We start from the raw sequence: 26182 nt of genomic DNA on the forward strand, positions 1-26182 counted from the left end.
TGTTTTTTACCATTACCGCGTACACACACACACACTCTCTCTCTTAAATCAAGATATAATGTTTGTGGCTGAGACTGCACATCACACTCACACAGAGTAACACACTCCCTCACGGCACGCACTCAAAGCTGACGGCGGCTCGCTTACACGTCGACTGATAAACTGTTTATTTACCCGCACCGTCACTGTGTACTGTTACACACGTGTACACGCTGCTGCACGCACACTTTATTTATCTAAAATTATGAGCTTTTTATTGTTTTGCAAGAACGACTTTTCTTTGCGAAGAGCCGAGGCTGGTCCTGGACGTGACTCGCACACACGGTCGTACGTGACGGACCGTAGATGTCGGTGATAGCAGACGAGTGAAGACTCAAAGTGATGAAAATAATCTGCCACCGCAGAGACTGTCAACATTAAGATGTGCCCTCAGAACACTTTCGTCTAAACAGGAAGTGGCTTTCCGTACAAAGTCAGTGTTGAGATACAGTTTTTAAAACTTCACAGTCGCGTTTGGGACGTATATTTATTGTACGTGGCGACTAAAAGTTGTTTCATTTATTTGTAGATAATCCAGCTTCTTGTTCTTTTTATAAAAAATACATTTTCAACATTTATTGCAACATTTTAAACTCGATACTTCTGCTGTAAACATGTCGCTTTGTTTGCAGGTGTTAAAGGAAGCAACTGGTATCACGTCCCCCCCGGTTTCAATCTTCACTCACTTCCTGTCACCTCTCTTCTTCTACCTATGAGACTGAAAATGCCTCAGAAATGTTTGGCTTTAGTTTCCTTTTAGCTGAAACTTCAAAGAATCATTTTCAGTGTTTAGGCGATTAAAATATGCGAGGACGCAGTTTTACTCACAACCTGTTTTCAAAGTCAGTCGAGTTTGAAATAAACATCAATTTAAGGTAATTCAAAGTAACTCCTGTGTGCTGGGTGAGGTTTGGGTGACCATGTCGAGCCAATCAGGAGCGCGCTGCTGCCAAACGCACAAAGGATTGTAATGGTGTATTTGAGTCCACCGCCACAGCAGCGACAGCGAGTTACAGAGAGATGCGAGCAGAGCCACCTGCCCAGGAGGTGCTGCAGCGGAAAACAAGTGCTACTCACAAACACGCAGAGCAGCTGTGTCACTGGCTCATCTGCCGAAGAGCATAACTGAGTGTGAGGTGGACTTCAACATCCAGCTTTCACCTCTGTCAGGTGAAGACAGTGACTAATGCTTTTTGTTTGTTTGTTTAATTCTTTTTTTTTGCAACATGCAAAAAAGGCTCATTTTCAGAATCAGCACATGCAGTCATTTTAATACTACAGTTATTCTTTTACTCATTTAAATTTAAATGTTCCAAATAGACCAAAATACACAGAAATAAAAACAATCAAATAAACTTATATTTGCAGATTTCTAATGAAAAACGAAATATTATGAAATGTGTTTTAAAACAAAGTGCACGTTTGTCTGCAGAGCAAGAACACACAGGACAAAAATACATGCAGAAATATTTACACACAGGAATTTACTACAACTTTAAAATGTGGCTCCAGTCATACGCAATGACACACACACACACACACACACACACACGAAATGTGTCAGTCACTCATTGCTGTGAATCGACATGTATGCTCTAAATAAGAAGTGCCACAGAGAGACAGACAGTCGAGTGTGCAGCTGTTGACAGTTAAGAGAGGTGAATGTGGTCTTTCAGCGCTGATGTCATCTGATTAACACACACACACACACACACACACACACGCACACACACACACACACACACACTCAGAGCACATTTCCACTTCTCTCATTGGCAGAGCACTGTGGCTCTGACAGCCTGAGAGCTCCCCCTAGCAGGAAGAGGCGCAGAAACAGAGAGAAGACAGACAGCTTACAAAGGTATGCAGGATATGTTGGAGAGAGTGTGTGTGTGTGTGTGTGTGTGTGTGTGTGTGTGTGTGTGTGTGTGTGTGTGTGTGTGTGTGTGTGTGTGTGTGTGTGTGTGTTATGTAGTGGTGTGAAACTGCGTGCACGTTAAATGAGTTCAGGCATGCTTTGGGGCAAACTTGCTGCATTCATCCGCTCACACACTCCACCTTTAAGGTTACATTTATATTTGTTCACATAAATGTTTAAATGTTTTCTAATTTCCAGCAACAATAAAAAGCTCTTAAATCATAATTTACAGGGAAGGAAAATTGTGGGAAATTTAAGGAAACACACATTTTATTTTTAACCACTAAAAAATGTGGTTGATGGTTTAAAACCCGGCAGCTGCGTAAATTACGTCTCTTTAGAAAAAACACACCACATCACCACGGACATTATTTATGTCAGTTTACAGTCGCCGTGGAAATAACATGATGAAATGTTTTTTTTTGTTTGTTGTTGTTGTTTACCCTTTAAGTCGGGAGACGTTTCTGAAAATAATGAGCATTAAACTATTTGGATTTTCATTACGTATCGTTCACAAACGTGACCCTGAATGAGCCACAGTGAAGCAGTGCATTTTCATTTGTGCTATTTGAACCACACCTCACCCAGAGAACGCTTAAAAGAAGGAGATGTTGACTTCTTTCTTCCCCTCTCTCTAACAAAGACATAGCCCCAGCAGGGTGCGTGGCTATTTGACAAGCCGAAAGGAAACATGCATCTCAAGTGGGCAAGTGCAATTTACACACAGCCCTCTGTGTGTGTGTGTGTGTGTGTGTGTGTGTGTGTGTGTGTGTGTGTGTGTGTGTGTGTGTGTGTGTGTGTGTGTGTGTGTGAGAGAGAGAGAGACTACAATGGCAGCTCTCGTCCTGTTTGTGTCTTTTCATGCTTAAATCAGCCTCTCAGAGCAAAGCCAGGCTTATTTGGAGTGAATGAGAAGCAGGAGGCACCTTCAGGTGTAAACTGTCTGCTGCTGCTACAAGAAAAAAAAAATGCCCCCAAATCTGTGAGACAAACACAACAATATAAAGTCCTACTGATGAAGCTCCTGCCCCTGAGGGAATAGTTGCACCAAATTCCGCTCTGGGTGGCTTCTTGTTTGATCTTACTGTTACAGGGAAGCGCTGGGTTTGGTGCATATTTAGTGTAGATGTAGACGATAAACATGCAAGTGGTTCTTCCGTGTTCAGTGAGGGCAATGATCAGCTGATCAGCTCCAAACTGTGATCGCTTGTTGATTTAATCAACTGAAAAAAGGAAAGAATTTTTAAAACTGTGTGAATGATCTGCGATCAGAATCAGGAAGATTTGCAGGAAACTGGGAGCGTCGGAATGCACTTTGTGACGCCAAAGTGCACAAAATCTACCTCGGTGTTCCTGGCTCTTCCTGCATATATACTAAGAAGCAACTCTTCTTCTAAAGTGCACAGCTATTGTGTTGTGGTGTGTGTCGTGTTGCAAAATCCAAATTATAAATCCACGGCACGGAGAGCCAGGTCAGAGGGATTTTATCACCTGACAGCTCCGGAAGAATTCTTTGAAAATTTTGGCACGAGTGGAGGATTCACTCACGTGTGTTCATATGCATATGTGTGTGTGTCTGTTGACGTCTACGCTCACATAAATAAATGCATGTGTGTGTGTAAATCATAAATTACAGGATGTGCAGAAGCATGTTTCGTTGCTCATTTATTAACCTCCACCTTCATATTTCTTGTCTATCCGTCTGCTCTGAGCAGCAAAGGCTGATATCACAATGAGCCCCATTAGAAACTGGGCCTGCACCAGTGCTACCTCTGTCTGCTGCTAATGTGAGGGCACATTTTTAATCTAACTCAGTGACTTCAGGTGTTGGTCTCTGTTTGGGCCGACACCACGATGGCCTCGCAGCAAACAGATGCCTGTGTGGCCTCAAACCCCTGCATGCACTCAGGCTGAGAGCTAAATGTTACACACACTGAGGTGAACACTGATACACTGTAGTGTAAGTTGATCTGATCTGGCAGCCTTCACACAAGAGAAGTCTCCCCAAATAACCTGCAGCCGGAGCACAGAGGTGAGTAAAGTACCAAACATACAGATCGTAAAAAATAAAAAGAAATAAAACCACTGTGAAGATTTACTGTTGGTCTTCGTTTAAGTCCATCAACAAAACTGATCTGAGGCCAGAAAATATTATTTGACGCTGAGAAGTTTAGTGGCAAAGTGATGCTGTCATTGGAAATTAATTTGAGTAATTAAGACGTTAAATGTGTCGCATAAGTTTGTTTAAAAATAAATCAATAATAAGCTAAGAGGTGTTGGAAATTAACCTTCTGTGGAATTATCTCCGAGACGCCGTCACTCACTGTGTTCCGCTTTAACTCGCCGTGAGGGAAACCCTGAAACCCTTTTTCTTTCTTTCTTTTTTGCAGACCGATTAAATAATCCAAACCTGGCATTAATATTACAGCCACGGGAGGAATGAGCTTTGCATGCGTGCGGCAGAAAACAGCATGAGAGCGATGGGCCAATTAAACAGACGAACAGGACGGACTGGAAACTATAACGTGCAAAATTCAGAAGACGGCGATAAAAGAAAAGAGACGTGAAACGGAGCCGCTTTAAAATGTGCGCGAGGAAATAAAATTACGATTTTTTTTTTTTTGACAACCCTGTTTGTTGAAAACGTGTAAAGTTCTCCGACGCTTCAGCGTGAAGGATCCACGCTGTCTTCATGAAAAAGAAATTAGCAGAATTAGCTCGAACGCATTTTTTCTAACATGAGGTGCGTTGTTTGTTTTTTTAACCTTTGTTTAATGTGTTCCGGGGAGCGCGTGAAGCTGAAAAACATTACAAATAAAGTGTAATTATCCGCGCAGTGATCACGCTGCTCGCCCCTCGTTTCAAACAAGAGGTGGAAGAATAAAGTTTGAAAAAAGTACAATTTCTCCACGAGCGATTTTTACAGTAAAAGTCCGACGCGGCTGTGGACGTTTTTTTACTCTAAATTCACTGTAATTATTTATAGAGAGTAAAAATCAAATAAAGGCAAAATAAAGCGTTTATCTGATTTTGTCCGTAAACTGGGAGAGAGGAGAGGATGGCCTCGGGGAAGCAAACTTTCTGTTCCAGCTCTGAAAATATTCATTTTATCACCTGGAAAAAGTACTTCAATAAATCAGCTCCTCTGCACAGTCACGCGTGAAAAACTGAACGTGTCAACACTTACGCGTTATTTCTCTCTGGGACAGGTGCTGCGGATTCCCCTGCTTGCGTCGGGACATCGCCCTGGCATTTACACTGGCATCGCCCGGAGAGCGGCGCTGGAAGGGTCGGCTCTCCTTCTCCTCCTCCTCTTCCCGCTCCGGCTCCTATAACCGACCAATCCGCCCACAAACAGCCTGCTTGTCGGCCCCCCGAGCTGACCACTAGACGCTGGGCCGAATCTCGCCCTGGAGGTGATCTCTTCAGCGGGCAGTGGCTCCTGCGTTCCGCGGTGGCCGGCCGTGGCGCAGCGCCGGGCGCTCGTGCGGAGTTTGGTGCCAATGTGTCTGTGCGCCTCCTTTCTTCGATCTGAGGTGAGGGAGGGGGTCGCTGTTCTCTCCGTCGCTTTTACACCATCTGTCAGCGGCGAGCCGAGAGAGGAGCGGAGAGTGAAGGATGGAGAGACGGAAGGGGGCGAGAGGTCACCTCCTGATGGTCAGTGTCTACCTGTGTCCACTATCCGGCCACGCCGGACACTGCCCGCTCCTGCGCGGTGGAGTGCGTAAAAAAGGAATCCAGTTTTCTTCCCGGCACTTCTCGAAATGTGGCCAAGTGGCTGGCACTTCTACTGCACTGACAGCAGCGGCCGGGCGGGTGAGACTTTAACTGTTCGAGTCAAAGCGAAGCCACTGTGTTTGCTCTCTGTGAGTCCCGCATCCCCTGGACTGTGCGTGCGGCTCTGAGCGGCTCTGTGTGGCTCTCTGGCTTCTACGATGGGAGAAAACTCAAGTTCAAGTGCGGACGTGACGTTCAGTCTGCGGTGAGAAGGGAAAGTGGAGACTGAAGAGCACTGGGGGCGACTAGTGGTAGCTTTCACACACACACACACACACACACACACACACACACACACACACACACACACACACACACACACGTGGGTCTGTGGTGCGCACGGCAGCAGTGGTCAGAGTCGCTCAGGTAATCTCCGCCAATAAAGCCTCACTGCCGCATTTATTTCTGTTAAAGAGTGACCCGAGGGGCTTCCGTGCCGGCTGTCCACATGATGCTGGACTCTTTGCGCTCACATTTAAAATCCACGCACTTCCATAATGTCTCAACGTTACGCTACTTCACTTTGTCGGATCCACTTGTCCTAAATTCACATTTTTATTTGACCAAATTTGGTGACAAGTGCATAAGGTGACTTTTACCGCATCAGAGGCCTTCCTGCTAACTGTACAGCTCTTCTCTCCTTTCAACGTGCACGTGTGCAAAAACAAAAGTACTCCTTAAATATTTTCTGATGCGCACCCTTCCTCAGCAGACCGCCTGAAATGTCATTTCACATTTATTTCACTCCGACTTGGAGTCAGATCAGTGCGTCGCTGTGGCCTAAATTTACCCACAAACGTATCGATCACACGCACATGTTTGACGCGTTTTTCATTCACATCCAAATTAGTTAATAATAACCCGCGTGGGTAGCTTCTAGTTTGTAAATACACGCCTCATTCTGTCGGAACTGTTTGATGGCATTACAGCATTAATCAGTTATGTAAGCGATATGAACGTGGGGATTTAATTCAGGCGCTCAGAACGAGACTTTCAAAAATTGGGCAGGTTTGTGACCTCACGGTGACTTCAGTGCCAAACTGGAGGAAAGAAACAATGATGGTGAGGATTTAAGAGGATTTCAAGTGAACAATAGTTTGATGTCATTTGATAATTTAGAGAAGAATTTATAGAAACTGATTATTATCTTGTTGTTGTTATTTAAAAAAATACAGTTAGATGAAAAGTGTGTGTGTGTGTGTTTTAGTTTCCAGGCTGATGACAGATAAACGGTTTGCTGCAGCACCCACTGTTAAACAGAGAGGTAGGCTGTGATTTCCACACGTCGTCGGTGGGAGAGGATACGAGGATACGAAAAGAGGAACAAGTAAAATTTGGAGAAACCTGGAGGTGAATGTGTGTAAACGGTGTCAGTCTTCCTGAGGAAACACCACCTGACAAAAACTATCAGTGTTATTATTATTGTTGTAGTTTTAAAGCTGAGGCCATTCAGCTGAGAATCCTTCATCCTGCAAACACATCCCCCCAACTTGGGTCTCAGTCTCTCCTAAGCCTCACAGTAGGAATGGTCGTGGCGAAGGCCTCGGGGTTCCTTTTATTCCTCCCTCCTCGCCTGTAGCCTGTAGCTTGTTCCCGGGCCAGGTGTTGTCAGTACCACATATTTCAGCGAGAATGCCTCTCCCCATCTATTTGGACTTTTTCCCTCGTCTGTCCCTCTTCTTCTCTTTCTCAAATATATCTTCACGGGGCTCATCTCGACTGCGGCTCGGGCTGTCTCCCAACCAGCCTCTGCTTATTTCACCAGTATACTGTAGGAGGACATAAACAGATTTCCCATGCTCATTTACGAGAAAAAGAAGAAGATGGCAGGTTTGTCCAAATGTCTTTGTCGCACACACAACAGAACACCCACTTTCATTTGGGAGGGATACGTGCAGCACTTTGTCACAATAACAGGCGACAGAGAGCATTATGTTGAAATGTAAATCATTGTCAGTTTTAAGGCACCACTCGGTGCCAGCGCCTTTTTTTTTTTTAAATGAAGATGTGTGCTTAAAGCTGCTTTAAGCACCTCGTACATGTAGGAGCAGAAAAGAAGAAGACGCCGTCTGCATTGTTGCTCAAATTCAGTCCACACGTGCACACAAACTTCAGAGATGCCTTTGGTTCTCAGGTTTCTGCTCGGAAAAGCCTGCGAGTAATAAATCTGCTCTAATTGCAGGTTTAAGAAGCCGTGTTGACTTTTTAGGCCATTTTTTGTCATCATCAAAAGCAGTGAAATACTCACTGTTTTGGAATCATGAGCACCTTCAGCATGAAGTGACACTCCAGGCCAACATCACGATCTAGATGTGCCTCCTTGTCCTTGCAACCTGATTGGCTCATTAGTCAGATGGGCGACAGGTGCATCGTTCCACTTTCTTATTGGACATTTTTGGAAAGCGATTTCTCACTTAAAGGCCATCAGTGTGAGTTATGGCGAATGGCTCCTGGCATCCTGCTTTTGCCCTTCCTTCATTTGCATATATATATGAGGCTGTTTGTTTTTATGTTAATGCTAAATAAGCCCCCACCCCACCCCCATCCTCTCAACCGCTCCTCCTATCGCCCATCACCTCGGTTGGGTGGTTAAATTTTAATTAGAGGGACATGGAGATGTCCTTTAGAGTTTTAAGATCACTTTGCCAACAACTGTTCGCTGCTAATATTGATGTTGATCTGTTCAGATGCTGGCTGGCAGATAAAGCAGAGAGAAACAATGTGAGATCGAACATGGAGAGCTCACTGAGAGAAGCCAATCAGAAGCTTCTATACTAAAGCTAGATACGCCCAGTAAATGCTGTTTTTTTATCATGGAGTTATAAGCACAATAAGCACACACTTTTTTCCATCTGGAAAAGTTCATTCTATGAGATTTGGTAAAAAGCTCCAATGAAGCCTTTAAAAAGAACAATCACACAAAGATTTCACTTCTCGGTGACCTGTTTAGGTGATCGTTAGTTTGGTCTCTTTATATTCCTTTTTTAAATTTAGAAACCTTTTGAATCTCCACGTGGAGAACTGTAAAGTGAAATGTTCATGTCTCTAACATCTTCTAGCTTTTGACGTTGTGCTTGTGCAGCCTAACCCTGAGCCTGAACTACTTCTACATGTTACAAGAGGTTAAATTCTACATTTATTTATTGTTGATTTGAGACAGATCAATGCTAAAGACACACATTAACTGCACTTCATATTTATAACATCCAGTGTATCAAAGAGCAGCTGACCTATCCAGTGTTAACAGCAGCTTTTTCCATTTTTTAAAATCCATTCGTTGGTGATGAAAAGCAGATTAGAAGTGCTGGTGATGAGCTCCGCTCTCGCTCCCTCACAGCTCAGCACGATGACCCTTTGAGCTCAGACCAGCAATGCAACACCACCCTCTATTGGTTATCCACTGCCACATGCAAACCACAAGCCCCTCTGTGGCACTGGGAATGTGTTCCTGTGTGCGTGTGCAGACAGCAGACTCTTTTGTTCTTGCTGTCTGAGCCTGTTTGAAAGTGTTATTGAACATGTGTTCTGTGGCTCTGCCTTCATATATATTGCACTATACCTACTTGGATTCACGCCCTCTTTGGGTGTTGCCTTGGTTTATTCTAACGGTGCTGAGCGAGCCTCGTTATTATTGCTTCAGAATGGAGTGCTAAGTGAATAAAGCTCGACTCTGATCGTCTCTGCATGGGCTGAGGAGCGAGTGTTTGAGGGCTCGCGGAGGAGCGCTAAAGGCCTTAAGCACAATTACCAATATCAAAGTTGAAATTATTCCGTTTAAAGAGAAAATGCTAATGATGGATTTATTTAGAGCAAGTTAGCGCCGCTGAACTCTCATTACGAGTGCGCACGTTTTCACACAAACGTGCGCACTCACACTTCAAGACCTATTTTCTCTCTTTTATTCTTCCCTCCTCTCTTTTCAGAGAGGTTTATTTTCAGAATCATTAATTCCAGCACAATTATGGCAGTGGTTAATGTATATGTTTGTCATTATTCATTCTCATATAATGAGGCGGCAAGAGAGGAAACAAGAAAAAGGATGTGCTCTCAGCCCGACATGTTCTGTCCTAATAGGTTTGCCTTCAATTAGAATCTATTTGAGTGGACCAGCCCACTTAGGCTGTATACACTGAGTCAAACCTGGAGCTATACACACACAATGTTACACTAAACAGATTATTTTGGGGGTGAAACAATGAATTAACCAAATCCAAGTCCTACGCCTAACCATAGATGGCCGGGTGGTGTGCTGATGGATGAGGCTGAACTGGCGAATTTCATCACAGAAACATCTCAGAAAAAGAAACGACTGTCATAACTGTTATTTTAAATATGAGCTCCGAGTTTCATAATGTGCACATATAACTGACAGAAATGTGTTTAATCTGTGTCTTTGTTTCTCCAGTCATCCAAATACTTTGCTCTCTGCATCAGCCTCAAACAGCTTCTAAAACAGCAGTTCAGCCAAATCTCTTCAAGCAGAAGGAAAGTGTGCATTTTCAGGGACTTTGGTGGTTTTAATAACTTTTTGGGGCAACAGAATGTCAAACGGTAAATTCTCAGAAGTAGGGGTTCAATAAAAGTCTGTTTCTATCTCTACATGAACAATTACTTAACCTTACGATAACTATGTGCACCGCAGCCCAGTCTTTATGGGCCCGAAGCCTTAAAATGACATGTTCTCTGGTCTCTTATAGGTGGATGTAAAGGGTATAAAGTGGAAGGAAGTCATACACACACTATAAAGTCAAAGCACCATCTTGCTCTTGGCTTTTGATGTTAGCAGCAGTGAAGCAACAGCTAACAGTAACACAAGTCTGTCATTTGTGAAGCTCAAATGTGCATGTAAATCGTGGCCGAGCCCTCCGGCGGAGAACACTGTGTTGTATATTGAGGCTAATTGAGATCTAAAGCAGGCTGTCCACCTAGACCACTTCAGGACCTCTGAAACCAAAGCCATTCAGCCGCTTTTCACCAGCCACCATTCACCAGCTGTTGGACCAAACGTGATTGTTTGTCTGCAGAAAAATGGCTAAATCAGGTTTGTTTGGCAGCCAGTTGACAGGCCTACTTCCACAAGAGTCTCTAGAGAAAGATGGGAGACAAAGCAAACAAATGAGTGAGGGAATGCACACACAGACACACACACACACAAACCTTGGCATCTGATAGAGGCTCCCTGCATTGCCAAAGCTTTGTATTCACCACAATTAGCTCCATTCTCAGACGTTTCTCCTATACCCAGCACTGCTGAGCCAAGTCCCTGCTTTTGTGTTGGAGAACCTCTCGTGTCCTTTTCCTTCTCCAGTGCTGACATGACTTTTGCCTGTGTGACCCACACTCTGCCCTGATGTGGACAAAAAAGAACAATGCGTTGAACATTGAAAGCCAAACCACGCAGGTCTTCTTCCATTTTTAAAAAGACAGTGAAAACAGGCCGTCATAGTGTGAGGCTAGCTCAGCATATAAAGATGCAGAATCTGTGACAGACTGAAACAAGGAAAGCAGCACAGGTTTAGCGCTTGCAGCCCAAACACTGCAGGACTTTGGAGTTCAGTTAGAAAACATAATAAGATGTAATGACTCAAGTTTGTCAGGGTGAAAACGTGCAGATATACACAGCAGTCAGTCTTCTTCAGCATCAAGTCAGGGTGTGAGATACTGACGAGTGAAGGATCAATACTGAAGAGAAGCAGTTGTCCAAATGTTAGACAACTCACACACACAAATACACAATGGTAACTGTGTAACTGTGTGAGTCCACGTACATGAAGCCAAAGTTCAGCTCTTATCAGGTTGAACTGTGGCTGACTCCTGTGTCAGCCCGAGCGGAGCCGGTGCATCACGACGATGCGTTAGAGAAAGACAAAGACATCTTCGTTTAGAAGTAACCGAGTCCTGAAGTACTGGCTTTAAAACAAAACCACAAGCTTGCACACAAACAATAAGCTCAGGACAAGATGAAGGTCATGCTGACCATCTCCAACAAAAGACACTGTGAGGAAGAGTTTGCCAGATTAAAGATTTCCACCTTGAAAAACGTTGAAAAGCCATCTAGAAATGTGGATCATTATTTCTAAATGTGGCTGAAAAGTTTAATAATAACAGGATGTGTTAGCTTTTTTAAAACGTGGCCTTACAAAGTGAATTATAATTTGAATACAATCCACAAATTAAAGCATATTCCAGCATGCAGCACATGTACATACATATACAAGCTCCTCACATGCATGCCTGTACACAAACACTCGTGTGATCAACAGTCAAATGGTGAGCGCATACCCAGAAAAAAACAACTGTGTTAAATAAAAGTTTACCACCATAAAGAAGAGTTTCAGAAGATTTATTTGAATGACCCACAAACTCACTACAAACCTGTGGTTGGCCGTAGTTCAGGTCGGAAGCCTGGTTGCTATTTTCTGAAGCACTCAAAGGCAGGGTGCCGAGCACTGAGTGGTGCATGAGTAAAAATGTGAGTTACAGTATGTAGATGGGAAAATGGTCATGAGTGATTTTGCAAAAGAGCATCAACACGATGCATTATTGGGCTGTTCATTTCTCAGGTGTACGTTGATAATACAGAGACACATGCGGCTGCTGAGTTTGAAAGCTGAACTGGGGACATTCAAACCTGTCAGAATGCTGAACTGCTCTGTGTAAAATGATCAAAACGGAAACATTTATGGAATGAAGTCCGATTTTTGTGCTTTCCAGATTAGAAGCGGCAACAAGGACCAGAGTTCGTGGAGCCAACACTGCATGGCTTGAGCTGGAAGAAGGAAAAATATCACCTTTAACATCATTTTGGAAAATTGTCACAAGTTACACTTCTGGTGCACACCTCAGATGCAAGGCTCATCTTGGCTGTAGCTACATGGCAGAATCAAACAGAGTCTTTGTACTTTTGTTTTTAACAGCTTTTGGGAAGCATCAGTGTCACACATCTAACTGTTACATGGTTACAGGCTGCACGGCTGTTGCAACGTAGCAACAACAATATCTTTTTGCTTCTGTGTTCGGCAAGCCAGCTTATGAAATGCAACAATGTGATTGTGCCTGGCTGCTATTGTAACACATTAACACACAGACGTCGCCGTCCTGGGTTTGAACCTGTAGTCCGACTACACGTTCCTGCAGCTGTTGGAAATGACATAAAATGATTAGATGTCTGATTTTTAAGATTCACTTCAATAGTGCACTGTAATAACATCCTTACATGTTCTACCTCGAATAAGAAGTAAGACTCAAAGTGTTTGTGTAGTGTTAAAGCATGTACAAATATAAGACTGAAAAAGACAATGTTACGGTGCAGTATTGAAAATTAAGTAAAAAACTACAAACGAAGTATCTTTGTCGGATAAGACGTAAAAACGTTTGCCGTGAGGCTCGCACGAATTAATGTGAGCTTGAAGAGATTCTTAACTTGTCTGATATGAAAATGCTACAAACAGAAAATGTGACCAAAATTGAGAAAATGTGCTTCCTAATATCAAAGTGATCATTCTTTGCCTTCATATGGACCAACCCTACTAATCTCTTAGCGTCTCTGTGTACTGTATCCTGCTGCTGAGCCTCTCTCAGGTCATTCGGCTGGTTTTTCAGTGTATTTTTCTCTTTATTACCTGTTTGCATTTTTTTCTTTGGTTTTGCATGAACCTCGTAAAATCAGAGTGTGGTAAAAAGAGGCCGAGGTGCACAGTGTGCAGAGGTCGACAGTTACTACAGACCTCCAAACTTCATGTGGCCTTCAGATGAGCTCAACAACAGTGTGCAGAGATAATAGAATGGGTTTCCATGGTCAGCAGCCAAGCGTTGGATGCAGTGGTGTAAAGTACGCCACACGGACTCTAGAGCCGTGGAGACCGGCTCTCTCACGCTTCTCTGTCTGGAAATCTGTCGTACGAGTCTGGGCTTGGAAGTTGCCCGGACAGCGGTGCTTGTCTGACTGCGCTGTGCAGTCAAGTGTAACATTTGACGAAGGGGGAATTATGGTGTGGGGTTGGTTTTCAGGAGTTGGACTCGGCCACATCAAGGTCCATAATGACATGGATGAGCGAATTTGATGTGGAAGAATCTGACTGGCCTGCACAGTGCTGACCTCTAGCCCACAGAGCACCTTACAGAGATTACAAGCCCAACCTTCTCATCAGTGTCTGAGCACACAAACGCTCTCCTGGAATGGTCAGAAATTCCCATAAACACTACAAATCTTTGTAGAAATTTTCCCGGAACAGTTGAATCCACCTCCAAAGGGAGGGTGACAGTATATTAAACCCTTTGGATTAACAAAGAGAAGTCAGTCGAGTTCAAATGCACGTGAAGACAGATGAGCAAATACAAATACTTTTAGTTCATAAATATTGTACCTTTTTTAAAATTAATTATCATCAACACAATCTGCAGCATTAAAGCAATTTATACAATGATGAATCAATAATTATCGTACAATCACATCAGCTGTGATTCTACATAAGTACATTTTTATTTAATTTATGTGTATTTTGATATAAAAATGCTTTGTTACATAGAAATAGACTCCTGTGTAAAGGGTCTATACATACACACATATAGATATATAGTATTAAGCATTGAAATAATTATATAATGATAGATACACTTACTTCGAGTCTTTCTGTGGCCCAGCTTGTGTGCCACTCGGCTAAATCGGTTTGTTTTTTCTGTAATTGTTGCAGATGTTTTATTAGGATTAAACTCTGACTAAATAGACAATATTGCCCACAGAGCTCTATTGTAACGGTGCATCTGTTAAAGCTTTGCTGAAAAAAGATGCCTGGTGAATATGATGTTTCTTTATGTCCTTGCCGGTCTCTCTGTTGGAGCTCGGCTTGGTTTGCTGTCCTCCACTGCCCTCTCCTGTTCTGTCCTCTCATTGGACGCGTGCCGTCTCCAGGCTCTTCAGCTCGTCTGCTTTTCAGCTTCTGTTTCTTAACCTTCAGGATAAAATGGTCAATTTTGTTTGTTTTGTTTTTTCACCAGTTGTTTGATAAACTCTGGATTAAATGTATGAATACTGAGTTCATTTACCTCCTTTTACTTTCTTGTCCTTACTTGTTTTCCTCCCTGTCCCATCCTTCTCTTCTCCTCTTCAGATACTTGGGCAGAAGAGCCCACAGTGCCAAAAACCATCATGTCACACCCCCTCCGTCCACCTGAGCAACCGAGGCCACAGCTGCAGTGATCATTGACGTGGTCAGAGGAAGCACGCATGCACACACACACACACACACACACACACATACACACACACACACACACACACACACACACACAGGCAAAGGGAGCTGGAGTGGCAGGTCTGGAGGATTCTGGGTCAGACCTGGGAGGTCTGATGAAGATAAGGTGGGACACCAATACTGGGCCTCTTCACCGCTCACTGGTCAGCACACTGCTGTGCCTGGCCGTGTGTGCATGTGAGGGGATCAGGTCTGATCTGTGCTGATTTTGTCGACTCTCTGTCCCCTCAGCAGCATCTCCTGACAGGCCGTCACACCATAACCAGGACAAAGACCAGAGAGGGGGAAAGAGCAGAACAAAGGAAGAGAGAAATCACTGCGAGCACCTGTGTGGCCTGCTAATAAACTCATAGCAGAAATACTACATTTTCTTATGCATAGCATCATTTAAAATGTAGTCAGTTATAGTCAATGTAACATTTTCATTCATATTCTAAATTCTGCCTTTAAGGATGCCATTTATATCCTGAAGAAAACTCTATTTTTCCCATTAGTATTTTCTAGACAGTATAGACATATTGGAGTTCTAAACCCTTAATGTCAAAGCTTTGGGATAAAACTGGAGATGGCACGATACCACCTTTTTATGTCCAACAGCATAAATTTGGATATCTGCCAATACCGATATAAATCTGATAGAATCTATTTTTATAATCAATAAAGCTGTTTTTTTAACATCTTGCTGCTTTTTGTAAAAGTTCGTACTCAAATTAAAAAAGACAAAACACCAAAACTATTCTGTTACACTTGTATGCAAAAAATATACAGCACCCAAAATATGTCATAGTTCAGCAATACTGATGTTTTTATTGAAACTTTTAGCAGAACTTTAAATCCAAGTATTTAAAGTAATATTCAAAAGTAATTTAAAATGCAATTTTATGCAGATTTAATTGGTTCTGAAAAAGAAGTGCAATATCAGTGTTGGGGAGATAGCTTGTACTGGAAGGACTGTAAGGTGCTAGTTCAGGTTTGCAGCTACCACTCCCTGGAGTGTCAGCCAGAACACTGCTCAAGGCCCGGATGAATGTTCAGAAGGGAGACAATGAAGACACCGAGGATAGTGCAGACTCTTGTATTGACTTCACACAGTTGAAGGTAACAGGGATTGTCAGAGGAGCAGGTATTGCATACAGGTTTTGGTGCGTGGGCATGGGTGTGTGTGTGTGTGTGTGTGTGTGTGTGGTCTCTGAAAGGAACAGAAAGAAAATACTACATTACTAAAGTGTTCACAACAATATCTCCAGAGTACATCAACATAAACACAGGCGGGAAATAAACTAACATCCCCTTTAATACCATAGGCCATATATTACCCACGACTCACGCATAGACCCACTGAGAGAGCTAACCAGGTACACAGCCATACCCAACCACACGGCAGGAAAGTTAGCTTAGCTTAGCTTAGCTTAGCTTAGCACCCGCTAGCGGCACAGACAGAAACATAGTCATTTCCCCCCTAACCTTGGTTACAGTCCCAAACACATCTTATTATCACCTCCTCACACATCACCAACTTACGTTGCTCATTAACGCACACTTCTCAAGGAATAACCAATTCTCTGCCAGTAATCTGGAGCAGAAAAGCTCAGGTGCTTTGCCCACGTTTCTCCCTGGACATAGTCTCTCATACAAAGCGGTGGGGTGACCTCTACTGGCCACTCTAAAAACTACAGGTGAACTAACAACTGAACAGAATAAAACCATAACTACGGGGCCTTTTGTACAGCCGCCCCCAAATGTATGAAGTACATTTGCTCACAACAAAAGGCAATTTTACAAACAAAGTCACTGTGATTGTCCTTTGTCTTCGTCCGGGAGGGCAGGCAGCACCACCAGCCTCGCCACAGGTCGGGTGAAGGTCCGGTCCTTCACCTTGATGTCAGCAGACCTGATGTGCCCGTCGGGACTGGGGTGGACTTTGGAGATGCAGCCCACGAGCCAGGAAGCACGAGGCAGCTGAGGATCTACGGTCATCACCACCAAACCTTCTGTGACATCTGCGGGGGATGACCGCCATTTCTGCTGAAGCTGCAGGCTTGGAAGGTACAGCCGGACGAATCGAGACCAGAAGTGGTCAGCCAGCACCTGGGAGTGCTTCCACCTCCGGCGACTCAGGAGCTCTTCTCTGGGATAAGCCACTTGAGGAAGTGCTCCGTCAGGCCGCCCCATCAGAAAGCAGTTGGGGGTCACTGGATCAGGATCACTGATGTCAGACAGGACATAACCTAGTGGTTTGGAGTTCAAGATGCCCTCCACCTCCACAAGGACCGTGTGGAGGACCTCTTCTTGAAGGGGTTGGGATCCTACTGTAGTGTAGAGTGCCGTCTTGACAGACCTAATCTCCCGCTCCCACACTCCCCCGAAATGAGGAGCCGCTGGTGGATTGAAGTGGAAGACGATCTTATGGGGAGCCAGGAGCTTCTGCAGGTCAGAGGTCATGGCTGCAAAAGCGCTTGGAGTTCCCTTTCTCCCCCACGGAAGTTGGTCCCTTGGTCTGAGTACAGCTCAGCTGGAGTTCCTCTCCTGGCAATGAAACGTCGAAGTGCCATTAGGAAGGCATCTGTATCGATGGAGGTTAGGACATCAAGGTGGACCGCTCTGATAGTTAGGCACTTAAAGATGATGCCCCACCTCTTCTCCACACGGCGCCCGATTTTGACCACAAAGGGTCCAAAACAGTCCACGCCTGTCGAATAAAAGGCAGGTTTGTAAAGGCGGAGGCGCGCAACTGGCAGGTCCGCCATCTTGGGAACAGTTGGTCGGGCTCTCCATCTGCGGAACTCAAAACAGGTCCTTTGAAAACGCCTAACTGCTTCCCGGCCTCTCAGGATCCAATGAGTGCGCCGAATCTCCGCGAAGACCCTCTCTGGCCCTGGATGGCGCAGGCGACTGTCGACGTCCTGGATGAACAGGCGGGTGACTGGATGTGTCGGATCCAAAACTAAAGGATGGGAGCTGGTAAATGCGAGATCTTCAGAGCGGCGAAGACGTCCACCTACACGGATGACCTCATTCTCGTGGTCGAACTCAGGGGATAGTGCGAGGAGACGACTGCTGCGACTGATGGATTTCCCCTGCTTAAGAAGTCGATACTCCTCAGGGAAGCTCTCCTGTTGAGCTTCTCTCAGGACGTTCATCTCTGCTCGAACATAGTCATAAGCCGATGAAGTTCCACCGCCTTTGGCCGCCCCATGCAACTGCGTAATAGCAGCTTCCAGCAGCTGTGTCCAGGTGTCATATTTGCTGAAGTTCGAGGTGGCGGGGTCGAAGGTGGTAGAAAATCCACAAAAGGTCTCTTTACGGAGCTCAGATGGGCCTGGAGGCTCAGCCAGGGTGCCACTTGGCTCTGGAGGCCACTGTTCTGGACCTAGGAGCAGGAAAGGAGGCCCTTGACTCCATCTATTGGGTCTGGTCAGCTCAGGAAGGGACTTCCCACGGGTTATATCATCTGCAGGGTTCTGGGCTGAATCCACATAGCGCCAGGTGTGCGAGTGAGTTAATTCCTGGATCTCAGCCACGCGGGTGCTGACGAAGACCTTGAAGTGGCATGACTGGGACCTCAACCAGGTGAGTACAGTTGTGGAGTCAGACCACAGCACTATCCTCTTTATGTCCAGAGTGAGCTCATTTCTAAGGAGACGGGAAAGATGAGCTCCGGAGAGGGCACCACACAGCTCAAGTCTAGGCATGGAGAGAATGCGTTTAGGGGCAACACGGGAGCGAGCCATCAGGAAGGCTAGATGTGAGCTGCCATCACCTGTCACTGTTCTCATGTAGGCCACTGCGCCATAAGCCTGCTCTGACGCATCACAGAATATGTGAATCTCTCTCTCACTAACTGACTCCGTGATGTGCTTTGGGAGATACGGGCGAGGAAGCAGGACTTGTGCAAGGAACGGCAATTCCTCTTCCCAGGTTTTCCACTGCTGGAGTAGTTCTGGCGGAAGCTGCGGGTCATCCCATCCCCTCTGTTGATCCCAAAGGCGCCTCACCAGCATCTTGGCTCGGGTGGTGTATGGTAGGATAAAGCCAAGTGGGTCGTATTGGCTTGCGAGAACCTTATAAATATTCCGCATAGTGGGGGCGCCATAACTGATTTTGCGGTGTCTGTAACCCAAGGTGTCCGTGGGGAAGTGCCAGCTAAGGCCCAGAGTTGGCTCAGAGGTGTCTGATTTGTCTTGAGTGAGCCAAAGTTCTGCACTTGTGGATCTGAGGTCTTCAGGTAGGTGGCCAATGGTGCTGGGTTCATTACTGGCCCACTGGCGAAGGACAAATCCAGCAGAAGACAGGAGGGTTCTTAGCCTGTCCACTAGGTCCCGGGCTTCTTCAGGGGTCGGCACGCTCTGGAGAAGGTTATCAACATAGAAGCACTGTCCCACAGAGTGACGTAGCGGATCATCTCCTTCTGTGTGGTCCCTGGCGTGGCGCTGCAGAGCAAAGGTTGCACAGCATGGGCTGCAGGTTGTACCGAAGGGGAGGACCTGCCATTCATAAATGGCCACCGGTTCCTCGGGGTGCAGATCCCGCCACACAAACCGCAGGAGGGAACGATCCTCGGGAAGAAGGCAAATCTGGTGGAACATACCTTTAATGTCACCACTAATGGCTACGGCATGCTCTCGAAAGCGAAGGAGGACACCAAGGAGCGATGCGCTCAGGGTAGGCCCAGGTAGAAGATGTTCGTTGAGGGCTTGGCCTTGGAACTGGAACGAACAGTTAAACACAAGGCGATCTTTGCCATTGTGGCTAACAAGGTGGTGAGGGATGTACCATGACTCATCTGCTTGAGCAACCTCAGAGGGGGACACCTTAACCACCGAACCGGCCTGGACCAACTTCTCTATCTCCGCCCGGTAGATCTTAGCTCGTTCTGGATCTTTCTGGAGCCTTCTCTCCACACTTCTCAAACTGGGAACGACAGCGTTAGGGCTAGCTTTAAGGTGTGGCATGTTCTCGCGGCGAAGGAGGGGGGTGGCATAGCGTTGGATGCCCTCGACATCTACACGAACTGTCTTCTGCTCTAGCAGGCTAACTGCATAGTTATCTTCTCTTGAACGGGTAACCACCTTGCCTTCTGGCACCGGGACAACATCTACCTGCCATAACTTCTCTACATGTTTGAGTAGCTCACTCACCTGGGGAGGAAGGGCGGTCGTGAAGAGGCACTTGTGTGGCAACGAAGAGGAACCTATAAGGCTGGAGGGACCCTGTAGTGTCCACCCTAACCTGGTGCGCATAGCAGCAGGACCACCCGGTGGACCAAGACAGACAGCTTCAGTTGGAGTGATGAGCTGTGGGTGGTCACTGCCAATAAGAAGGAGAGGTTTGACCTTCTTGAAGGACTGGAGAGGCAGGCCTCGGAGGTGTCTGTACTTCCGCTGCAAGGACTCCACTGGGTAGCTGTGCTCGGCTAGGTCAATATGGGTGGCGGTGAAGGCGTTGCGGACTTTGTACTTCAGCTTAGGTTTGCCACCAGGGGAGATCTCAAATGAGACACATGATCCATGCAGAGTTTGCACATCTTGCCTGATAGTGCGCAATGGAAGTGTCTCTGGGATGCCTTGAAGGTCAAGCTTCTGGGCAGCGGTGGGTAGCAGCATAGTCCTCTCTGACCCATCATCCAAAACTGCGTGAGTGCTCAAAGTCTTGCCATTATGGTGAAGGATGACTGGGACAACCTTTAACAGGACTTGGCCGCTCTCTGTAGGACGATCGAGGTACAGGACGCCCGTAGGATTCTCACCTTCTCGTGGGGGAGCAGACACTGGGCCATGTGGCTTCAAGGACTTCGAATTCACGTCGTGAAGGACCTGTAGATGACGACCCTGACACAGGCTGCAGGGTTTCTTGAGGGTACACTGTGCTGCCTGATGGGAGCGTGCGCAACGCCAGCACCTCTTGTTAGTCTTTATCCAGTCTGTGAGCTGTTCGCGACTCAGCTTGATGACCTCCTGACACTGATTCAGGTGATGGGCACGGTTATCGCAAAAGGCGCAGTAGGGTTGCTGCCTAGCTTTGTTTGGAGTGGTACCTAGTGACCTGGGTGAGCTCTCTGCACTGTGAAGAACCGAAACAGAGCGTCTGCTTGGTCTGACATCAGGCTTCTCTCTGGTGATCGCTGGAGTGGGCAAGCCGTCATAGTCCTGACACCAGGATTCGTACTTTAACCAGGTAGCCAGGTCATCCAGGGTGTAAGCCTGACCAGAATGGTTGTACATGCACCGACGGAAATCAGCTCTTTGCTCTGAAGGAAGGAGTCGAGCCACATGGGAGCCACACTGGAGTTCGACCTCCCCATCAGGGCCTAAAGTCTTCAGCATGCCCACGAGCGACTGGATGTGGAGAGAGAATCGCTCAAATGCGGCTATTAAAAAAACAAAAATCAAGTCTTTCATTTTTGTAATCTTCGTGATATTGAACATATTTAAGTAACAGGGAAGTTCTTCTTCCTATTATTTTTGGTGTATATGAGGCCTGCAATGGGTTCATCCTAACTTTAACCCTTTCAACATAATCAACATAATTCATAGTCAACATCATTTGCTATGAAAGCAGAAGCAATCTAAAAGGGGGAATAATCCAAAGTCTTCTTGTTTATTGCTTAAAATTCTACATTTCAAAATGAACAGCAGTGTTGATGTTAAAACACATCTGTCATCATTTATGATTGACTGAGTTGAGCCCTGGTGCTGACCTCACTGCTGCACGAGGCTGTTGGTCAGCACAGTGATGTGATGATGCTACCACGCTAACTAGCCTGCACTGTGTTCCCCAGGGCAGCACGCTGTCTGGAAGCCTCCATCGCCCCTAACAAATGAGCCTCTCTGCTGGGCAGGTGGCTCGCCTCCCTCCTTCCACTGGTGAGAAATGATCCTGGAAGGGTTAACCCCCCTCAGCACCATCACCTCTCCTTCTCTTGCCCCTGACTTTATTCACTTCCATCCACCACCAAACACTCCTACCCCATCCATCCTCCATCTGCCCGCATCCATTTGCAAATTATCTAGCTTGTCTGCATATTGTCAGTTGCAGCCAGCTCAGCCATTCATCACCTGTCACTGACTCCCAGTGCCCTCCACACTTAATTGTTCCCTCTCTGACCTGAAGAATAGAGAATGATGTTCCCCTCTTCATGAGAGGAGAAATGGATAAAGCAAGAAAAACGAAAGCTAATCTTGGTTTGTGCAGTAATATTTTCTGTTTCTAGGTCACATGAGAGGAGGACAAAAGCAGAAAGGAAAAGGAGGCAAGGAGAGAAGAATAGGAAAGATAAGCAGTCCAGGCTGTAAATGCCTATCCACTGCAGTAAATGTATTTTAAAGGCCTGCTTACTTAAAACGACCACAAACACGAATCATGAGCCTTGCCTACTGGTGTTGGCCAGAGGGGCCGATGGCGCGAAATGGCAGCCTCGCTTCTGTCAGTCTGCCCCAGTGCAGCTGTAGCTACAACTGTAGCTGCCTCCACCAGTGTGTGAATGTGAAAGTGAATGAATAGTGGAATTGTAAAGCGCTTTGGGTGCCTTGAAAAGCGCTATATAAATCCAATCCATTATTATTATTATTATTATTAAAAGAATTCCATCTCTAGCCTTTTACCCTCCTTCAGTCTTCTTTTGTTTCCAGCCTCACGTCTGTTCACACATCCCTGCTTTGTCTCTGCATCATTTAGTCTCTCTTACTATCCTGCTTTAAGATGTGATCACGGTTCCTGAATGGCAGTATTTATTTAGGAGTACTTCTAAAACCAGTACTCCTCCTGGTTTTCAGGGTTTTTATCAGTTTTTATTGGTATTTTTTTATCGTTTGGATCGTTTACTCGGTTTCCCTGGGTCTTTTCCTGTGTGTTATGAGTAAATCTTCTTTTTTTGGGTACCAGTACTGGTTTTATTTTGTTGTATTTATCCACGACACCTTAAAGGCCGTTCCGTTAAAATATTGTCGGACCGTAGTGGAAAAATGGTTGGGGACCTCTGCTTTAGAGTGCCTTCGATTTGGCCTGTGTACTGGCCTATACTGAACACGATCCAAACTACCCGAGCTGCAGGAGAGACACGTCCAGTCGTCATCTGGTAGCTCAGGTCTAGTAAGACTGCACTGCAGTGCTTACACTGTGCAGGCGGTTCTTTCATAAGCTGGTGCATTCAAATTTCATTAGGTCAACAGAGGGCTGCAAGTGTGAGTATGTTTTTATCAAAATTAAATATGATGTAAGTCTATATGTTACTGCATGTTGTGTACATGTTGTCTTTTTTATAGTGTAGTGTGGTCAGACTGAAGAAGGGCCACAAACACAGTGAATCCACTTCCTTCAACAGCAGACAGTTCACAGCCAGTGTTACACTGTAACTGATTGTAATCATGATCATTGTACCAGTTGCTATTCTTCCCTTTCCCAGGCTGCCATAAAAAACTATGTTATGTTTCTATGAATGGTCCAAAGAGACACACTGACAAAGACATGATGTATATGGAAATGTCCCTCTAAAGGTGTAGGGTTCAGTCGTTTGGTTTAAAAAGACAAGAAAAAGAAAGAAAACAGCCTCTTTTTCTTGTCTATATATTCTCTCCAGACCACCTCATCCAAATCCTGTGCTAGTTTAAACAAAGCCTTGCTCGCAGTCATTTTAAACTACCTGTCCTTGCAGTTAATCATTTCAGGCTAAGTTCCTTTTTCCTCTTCAGCGAGTGCCATTCGAATGTAACCAGCACCCACATGAGGAGTTTGTTCAGAAAGCTCACCTCATGTGCTTTTACTTTTCAAGCAGGACACAAACTTCCCCTCTCATCCACTCGCCTCATCATATGGAGACAAACAGACAGCCTATATACAGACAACCATTTAAACTCTTGTGATTGAGATTTCACAAAGTTCGTGAAAACATTAGACGAGTAAATTTGGACCTCTAAGAAAAGGCCCTGCCAACCGAAAGGCTTAATATGACCAAAACTCTCAGACACGGTGAGGAAAAACTCATTTAGAATAGTTATATTCAGCACTGGCCATCAACTAAGGTCTCAACCACAGAGTAAATATGAAGTTCATGCTCACATTTTCTATTTGCGGACAGCTGTTTCAAAGAGGCTCAGCGTACAACCACAAAATGTGAGCACATTGTAGTGTGTACAGTAGCGTGGCTACATTTAGGAGCACACTCGATGCCCTGGTCTTTCCAGGAGGTTGAGATAAGCTCGATGTACGAATATATTTGACTCACTTGTTACCACAACTGTCTTCCTGAGGGTTGAAAAGACAGAGCCTTGGTCAGTGGCTCAGCGAGTTAAATAGCCCACGAGGCTGAGAAAATTAAAATGCTGTTTATATCAGAGGGGTGCCTTTGCATGTTCAAATTGCACTTCTGACTTGTATTAAAGTGAACTTACAATCAAAAACCCACAGCCTATGGATTTCTGGTCATTTTGAGGGGTTTATTTCCAATATGTTTGCTTTTTTCCCTCATTAGTAGTGAAATAATCAGAAAGCAGTTTAAGCAGCAGCTCCCTGACAGCAGTTAATCCAACCACCACAAATCCACAGCAAACCACTTCTAATAACTTTACAGTTTCTGTACTTTGTGATCACAGGACGTGGACAGGCTCTGTCTGAAGGATAAAGGAAGTGAAGCAGTCAAAGAACTCGTAAACACTTGCACTGAGAATTAATAGGCACGGTATTACATAGTTTACAGGTCCAGATTAGTTGGGAGTGCTGTTCCCAGGTCAGCTCCCAGCATTTACACAGTACCAACCAAACCAGTGCCCATAATAATACTAAATCCAGTGATTAAAGCAGCGGTCTCCAACCTTTTTTGCGCCACGGACCGGTTTATGCCCGACAATATTTTCATGGACCGGCCTTTAAGGTGTCGCGGATAAATACAACAAAATAAAACTAGTACCGGTACCAAAAAAAGAAGATTTATTCATAACACACGTGAAAAGACCCAGGAAAACCGAGTAAACGATAAAAACGATAACAAAATAACGCTGAAAACCGATAAAACCCTGAAAGCCATACATTTCACACCTGAGCCTCAACTCTCACGGCCCGGTACCGGTCCGAGGCCCGGGGGTTGGGGACCGCTGCATTAAAGAGTTTTTATCTTAGACAGACATGAATTATGAAGGAAGCACATCAGAATGTAGTTGCCTTAAATTTAATGATTGAAGATAATGCTACTTTTATGAATTCCTGATATATCCAGGGGCAAGGAAAGAGAGACAACACAAGCAAACTGAGGAGTTGCTGACCGTGTGTCTGTGGATTGAAAACAACATACCCAGGCAGGAGACGAATAGTTGAGCCTATGGTTAAAGCCGGGACTGTGCTCTCCCACCTTCAATCAGCCACAACAGATCATTACAATGGCAGACAGTACATATTAATAGCTGTAAATATGATAAATAAATCTGCTTAAAAATAAAATCCCTCCCGTTCTGTTCATTTTATATATTAGCTAACAAATTCAGTCAAGCTCAAAAACCTCTGGTCCTCTGCTGACTCCACAAGCTTGTATCCTTATAGACTCCAGTGTTAAAACCACCCACCGTTACTGAAGACATGTGACAACCACTGGTCTCTGGACTCATTGTTAGCATTTTATAAGCTGTGCTTTCTGTAGCAAACCAAATTCATACGCTGTACAAGTGCAATGCATATACACACATAAATGCAATCAGTGCTAAAAAGCACACCAATAAAATACAAACTGCACCAATTGCAAAAGTGTCTTGGACACTCTGCACCTCACAGCAGTTGATATTATTGGTCAGTTCCATTAAATGTAGCTCAACACAACAGCTGACACACAGGTCCAGTAACGTGAGCGGAGTTTTTGGCATGAACACGTTGGCTTCATTTTTCATTCCAGTGTATTTATCCTGTTATTCATAAAAATCAATGTATTCACCAACCACACAGTTGCTTTGAAGAGGCAAACTCTCCACGGAGGCCAAAATCAGTTTTTGTACCATGAATATGATTTTTATTTTATTGCAAAGTTGGCCATTTAGACAGGATTAGGAACTGTTGTGGAAGCTCAATGTTGAAGGTTGGTGCTTGCATCAAATATTTAGCTACAGCGAAGAAAATGATGTGTTTATAGCCTGAAACAGCTGTTTTATAGCTAATTTCACTCTTCATAACTGTTACAGTTCATTAGATCAACTTCTGGACACTTGCAGCTGCTCCA

At 45.0% G+C, this 26182-nt stretch overlaps 1 protein-coding gene and 1 long non-coding RNA gene across 2 annotated transcripts in view; both read right to left on the reverse strand.

The window, feature by feature from the left end:
• The window catches only part of bcl11ba (BCL11 transcription factor B a), a 36029-nt gene extending 30093 nt beyond the window's left edge, over window positions 1–5936 (reverse strand). The window contains exon 1 of the mRNA XM_004564148.3: window positions 5145–5936. Coding sequence (XP_004564205.1) covers window positions 5145–5199 — 55 coding nt within the window. The 5' untranslated portion in view covers window positions 5200–5936. The remainder of the gene's footprint in view (window positions 1–5144) is intronic.
• An 8269-nt stretch (window positions 5937–14205) lies between these two features.
• LOC143414004 (uncharacterized) lies at window positions 14206–16695 on the reverse strand. The gene is made up of 3 exons (XR_013094563.1): window positions 16510–16695; window positions 14780–16177; window positions 14206–14685 (listed from the first exon to the last, which is right to left on the reverse strand). It is a non-coding gene; the product is annotated as an uncharacterized LOC143414004 (long non-coding RNA).
• Window positions 16696–26182: the final 9487 nt, after the last annotated feature.

Source organism: Maylandia zebra, linkage group LG19 (assembly GCF_041146795.1).
Source record: "Maylandia zebra isolate NMK-2024a linkage group LG19, Mzebra_GT3a, whole genome shotgun sequence".
In the NCBI taxonomy this organism is placed as follows: domain Eukaryota; kingdom Metazoa; phylum Chordata; class Actinopteri; order Cichliformes; family Cichlidae; genus Maylandia; species Maylandia zebra.